Here is a 6,057-nt window from a genome sequence, read left to right on the forward strand (position 1 = left end):
TAACTTAAAAATATACAGTTATTTATATACAAAGGTTATTTACTAAACATACACATATCCATCCATCCACCCGTGTCCATCTTGACTGTGTTTGAGCACCAAGCATCACCTCCCTCATCTTGCCGGAGTCTCACAACTCGGAACACGCACTGCCAGCCGAGTGCTTTTATGAAATACAATAGAAACACAAAGAAGTTCTGATAACCAGAATTTGAACTTGTGGTAAAATGATGATGATGAACGTTTGCAATGGCATTTTACTGTGACACTTTGTGTGTCCGGGCCTTTAGACAGAAGACAAACTCCCTCACAGGAGAGCTGAACGGGAGGCTGCTGCTTCCAAACTGAGAAATCACAGATCCCTCCAGGGTTTGGGTTAAGGCTGGGGAATAGTGTGAAGCTCCACATTGTTCCTAATGTCACCTGATGTACTTTTTACAGGTTTAATGTTCCTTTTAAAGTCTTCTTCAATGTTTTTATTTCATTCATAACCATCATGTACTACAGGGCCTTTGGCAGAATAACAAGCTCATTTTAATATTACACAACAAATCATATGTTTAAACAAGAACAGGAAATGCTGGAGAATTTAAGAGGTGCGACTGCTGTGACATCACAGCGCCTTCTGTAGATATAAGTAGTGAAGTTGTGAGAGTGTGACAGACTGAAGGAGAAGCAGCAGTTTGTTTCCTCTGAAGGTGAAGCCGCAACGTCGTCTCCTCAGTTCAACCTGCAGGTGAGTTCAGACAGGAAGCATCCAACCAGGAGACATTACACATGTCTGATAAATCAGCTGTGTGCAGTATTATTCTCAGCTCCTCCAGGATCTCACAGAGGCTTTGGACAGTTTTTTAACCAAAATGACTGAATTAGCAAAACATTGAGCTGAACTTCATAAACATTTAGTCATGTTGCAATAATTTGCAATATTTAAATATTGCATTTCAATTATAAATGCAACTGTTTTATGAACTTATATATAATCATGTGTGATACTCCCAAATACTGATGAGTTTTGGTTGATTATGTGTTGATTCCTGAGTGACTGCAGAGCGTCTGTAGAGCTGCAGACTGTGGTTGTATGAAGTGATGGCGGTGAAGTCTGTCAACATGTCTGTAGTTTGTGATGCTGCAGAATTGTGTTTGATTTTACTGAGAGGTGACTCTAATATTCTAAAAATCCTATATTACCATGAAATAACAATTCTAAATCACAGAAAGACTTTGAACCCTGATCAATTCTATTCAACAGTCGGTGTCATGATTTGTATCTAATGCAGTTTTGTGAGGGAAGTTATTACTGTCACTCCCAGCTTAGTGTATTGGGGAGTGACGGAGCTACAACCTCAACACCAAATTTAAATTCTACTTATTCTGCATTCACATAATAATCTGTTCCATGTGAGTTCAGTGACGAAACAAATATATTGTTGCTGTATTTTCAGAGCATCAGACGGATCCACATCAGCAGTTTCAGCAGAAATCTGACAATGAAGGTGAGTTTGTGAACTGATATTTTACAGATCTCAAAGTCCTGTTAAACTGTGAAGAGGCTTGTGATATCGGTAGCTTAGATGGTTGCTACAGCAACAACCCAGGCAGATAATTATTGTCAGTTAGCTCCACCTTAGAGGTGTCTTTGCCCACACCGCCATGAAACTAGAGGCCAAACTGTTAAAACAGTGTGTAAGAGTCAAAGCTCAGTCAGAATGACAACATGTGCTCTGTTCCAGCTGGTATCAGTCGTCTTCCTCCTCCTGGCTCCTCTGTTGACCAGCTGCCAGCAGCTCGTCCAACCGGTGGACTGCAGTGACATCTACAAACAAGACAAGAGCCTCCCCAGTGGAGTGTACACCATCTATCCCCTTGGAGAGAGGTCTGCTGTCCAGGTACACTTCACCTTCTCTGGGACTCAGCTTCACATTTATGCTGGAATCAAAGCAGAGTTACTGAGTCAGATCAGGTGATCATGCTGTAGAGGCACAAACTCTTGCTGTGAGTACCTATGAACCCAACCAATCACAGCCCTTTGAGAGAGGAGGCATCAGGGACCGACTTTCCTGCCCCCCCTGGCAGCACCAACAACAGCAGTCCTTTTTCTTTTCTCCATGTTTAACAAAGATCGCTCCATGCTCTGGAACGGCATCATGTTACTCTTATGAATACAATAATCTGCTGACTTTGCTGCTACTAATCACACCACTGTCACTCAGCTTGAGATGGTTTTGCACAGTTGCTCAGTTCATGTTACACTAGTTGTGGGTACTGTATGTGAACTGCTGGTGCTGTAAGTTTGAGTTTTCAGTAGAATTACATAGCTTTTGTTTTATTTTATTCTATTCTTATTTTAAATACTTATAATGTATCTATTTCCTTTCTCTATTCATCTCTACTTCTATCTGTCTTTGTGCTGCTGTAACAGCTGAATATATAGTTTCATCTTATCTAAACACCACACCTTGTACTTTCTCTGGAGTTGGTTGATACCTGCCAAGCCCTCTGAGAGATGCATAAAATATCTCCATGAAATATCCAACAATAGAAACTAAATAAGACAAACAGCTCACAGCCTCATAAGTATGAACCTAATAAACAAGTTCAGACAGCTGAAGTCATTTACTAATGAATGTGTTTGTGTGTAGGTGTACTGTGACATGAAGACAGAAGGAGGTCGCTGGACGGTGAGTATTACCACAGAGTGACTTTCAGTATCAGCACTTCCTGTTGGACTTTCACAATAAATGACACAGCAGTAAAACCTTGTTGCCTGGAAACATGAGCTGTCAGGTATCTGGTGTGTTTAGCTAGTTCTCCCTCCATCCCGTCCCCCCCAGGTGTTCCAGAGGAGGATGGACGGCACCGTGAACTTCTACAGGGGCTGGGATCAGTACAAGCTGGGCTTTGGTAGCGCTGCTGGAGAGTACTGGCTCGGTGAGAAACCAAACCTAACTAACACTAATGTGACTTTGTGAAACTTTGTTGTGTGAAACCAGAAATGAGACTGACCAAGTTTTGTGTCTAAAGTCTAGATCAGTTAGTGTGAGAGTGTTTTAATCAATTATCTCCACGTCTGTCCAAAATGTCAAACTGTGCCCAGTGTGTACATGTATATATACAGTGTGTATGTGTGTGTTTGTGTGTGTGCAGGTCTTGAGAACATCTACCAACTGACTAAGCAAAGAAAATATGAGCTGCTGGTCGACATGGAGGACTTTGAGGGGAAGAAAGTGTTTGCTCGCTACTCTTCATTCTCCATCGCTTCAGAGTATAACGGATATAAACTGAGTGTATCTGGATTCATCAATGGAGGGGCGGGTGAGTAAGATGTGTCTTTCTACACTTCTACATCTTGAGCAGGTTGCTGCACCCCAAACTCCCCCTCTCTCTAGCGCACACACACACACACACACACACACACACACACACACACACACACACACAAATATATAAATCTATATCTATATGTATATATATCTAGATTTATTTACTTACTTCTGTGTAGTGAAGCTTCATTTCATGTAGAGTAGCTAGTAGCTTAGCTCACTACATTTTCCAAGTAGCTTGCCCAACACTGCTGGTTGCAATCTTAAAACCGCACCGCTAGTGGTCGCTGAAAACTCATAATGCCCCTTCAACACAAGTCAGAAACATTTTTCCACTGGCCGCCTCAGCAGGGGTAGAGTGACCTCTGCTGGTTGAGCTTCCACAGAGCAAGTATGAATTTGTTATGAAGGTTTAATTAAATAATAATATCTAAAATATATAATTAACTTAAGCTTCATATGATACCAGTTCACTTTTCTTAATCTGAAGTTATAGGTCAGGTCTTATAAATGTTTAGTTAGTTGTTAGTTTTAGTTTTAGTCTATAATAACCTTTCTAACTACACAGTACATGAGCCTACTTTTATTTTGAAAGTTTTACCTGTTACTTTCACTTACAAAAAAGGAATAGACCGTGTGATTTTCTTACGTTTCATCCAGGTGAAACACTGAGTCGATCAGAGATCGACCTGCTGGTGACTTCAGCTGTCTGGACCATAACTGGTCTCATCAGTCTGTCTGATAGAAGACTGCAGGCTGTGAAAAGTTCAGCTGATACTTATAGATAATGCAAATTTACTAACCCTGTGGTTCTTCTGTGTGTCTGTAGGAGACTCCTTGACTTATCACAACGGAATGAAGTTCTCCACCTTTGACAAAGACCAGGACTCCTCCTCTAGCAACTGTGCCAGATCATACCTGGGGGCGTTCTGGTACAATGCCTGTCACTATACAAACCCCAACGGGATTTATCGCTGGGGGGCTGACAGCACTCTCTCTATTGTTGGAGTGGAGTGGTACTATTGGAAGGGTTATAACTACTCCCTGAAGACCTTCAGCATGAAGATCCGTCCTGTGCAGTAGTTCTCCAGGACCAACGTACAGCAGAATATCAGCAGCTGATCTCTCTCCTCATTTCTTTCTCTTTCTCTCATTAAGCATGTAATCTCACAACGGGCCTTATTTTCCTGAAGCTGGGCACGAGCACAATCCACCAGCAGCAGAACACCAACTCAGATTAGTCCTTTTTGTTACCATCTGTGGCTCAAAGCGGCCCAGAATCTTGAAATGGAAACAGATATTTAGAGTCTGATCGTGTGAAAAGCTGATAGTGACAGGTTTGAAACCCTTGTGTGAATCATTATCTGCTATACGCTGACAATAAATAAGAAGCTGAGCATTAAGATGATCTTTTGTCTTTACTGTGTCTGCTGTTCTCTGACTCTATAGATTCCAGCAGTATAACTCATATACGACCAAAACTCACTGAATAAACTGTCGGAGAACAATAAAATCACACTTCCATTCATATATTTGCAATTAAAAATGGTGTCTCATCTCTACTGTTTTTGTAATAAAAAGTTACATCTGGTCATAGATATCGCTCCAATGTCTGGTGGCCATCTTGGAATAATTTAAACTGGATAGTCATGATTTGTATTGCACTGTGAGGGAACTGCAGCAGACTCACCACAATGTTCCATTCAAACCCCAGTCTTTGGCTGTGTTCGAAACGGAAGGCAGTTGCCTCGCTGCCTCTCTCCCGTAATAGACAGCTGCCTCAGAAGGCATCACTTTCAAGTGAAGGCAGCTCTGTTAACATTGGTTTCGAACACCCTTCTAGGGCAGCACTTACGGCTACATGGGACGTCAGTGTTACAGGCCTCAAGCAAGAGTTACCTGTGAACAGATATTTTGTCCTGTTTTGTACAGGAAAAGCAGAGACAGGAGATGTCACTTGTGATCGTTCAGCAGGCTGTTCTCTGTCTTTATTACAGAATTTATCTCTTTTTCCCCTCCTTCACTTAAACCACGTTGACCACATTCCTTTTAACAAATGACACTTCCCACTACAGCATGGATGTTAATGCATTAAAACGCTGGAATAACATGTTTTACAAATTATATATCAGTTCAACAGAAATAATTCACCTCTCCCAGCCTCAACTGGTACTGTAACTCACACTTACTGCTGTTTACTAGCTCCAAAATCATATACATCCAGTAGCTTTGATACTGTTAAGCCTACTTGTTTCACACAACATTCTCACATACAACATATAAAAACAATACAGAGGCCTACATTATACAAGATACACGTTCTTTTCTCTGTTCACGTTTTTAACCTTATCAACATGTTACACTATTCAGTATTATCATGGTGACAGGACTTGAATGCAGGTCTTGACACATCCTCAACTCAACAAACTTTAAATAATTGTAGCTCAACCTTTAGCTTTAACAAATACAAAGAAAAGTGCAATGTCCATTAGCAATGACCATAAACAAAACAAACATCGGAAGGCCGCTATGTTGCTTACACTTTCTACATGGATGCTAGCTACACTTTTAATTCAAAGTCTCTTAACTGAATAAACCACTGTTTTACACATCAAACGTTGTCAGAACGACATAGTAAGGGCTTTAAAAGTCCATTGAGATGTATTGCAGCAAAATATCACACATTACTAACCAGTTTTGTACAGGAAAAGCAGAGACAGGAGATGTCACTTGT

The 6,057-nt window shown here is 41.0% G+C and overlaps 1 protein-coding gene across 2 annotated transcripts; it reads left to right on the plus strand.

The window, feature by feature from the left end:
* The first annotated feature begins 603 nt into the window (after positions 1-603).
* On the plus strand, positions 604-4,726 carry LOC119915892 (microfibril-associated glycoprotein 4-like). 2 transcript variants are annotated; one of them, XM_038735693.1, is made up of 7 exons: positions 604-736; positions 1,446-1,496; positions 1,734-1,889; positions 2,643-2,681; positions 2,835-2,931; positions 3,148-3,315; positions 4,153-4,726. In XM_038735693.1, exons 2-7 carry the CDS (start codon positions 1,491-1,493, stop codon positions 4,404-4,406), a joined length of 720 nt encoding a protein of 239 aa, XP_038591621.1. In that variant the 5' UTR covers positions 604-736; positions 1,446-1,490; the 3' UTR covers positions 4,407-4,726. The 2 variants fall into 2 exon arrangements, with proteins under 2 accessions (XP_038591621.1, XP_038591622.1); XM_038735694.1 differs by having other exon boundaries at positions 681-750.
* The last annotated feature ends 1,331 nt before the right edge of the window (positions 4,727-6,057 follow it).

The sequence above is a fragment of the Micropterus salmoides genome, unplaced genomic scaffold, assembly GCF_014851395.1.
Source record: "Micropterus salmoides isolate LMB-PRFRI ecotype aquatic unplaced genomic scaffold, ASM1485139v1 Ms_hic_scaffold_21, whole genome shotgun sequence".
Taxonomy (NCBI): Eukaryota; Metazoa; Chordata; class Actinopteri; order Centrarchiformes; family Centrarchidae; genus Micropterus; species Micropterus salmoides.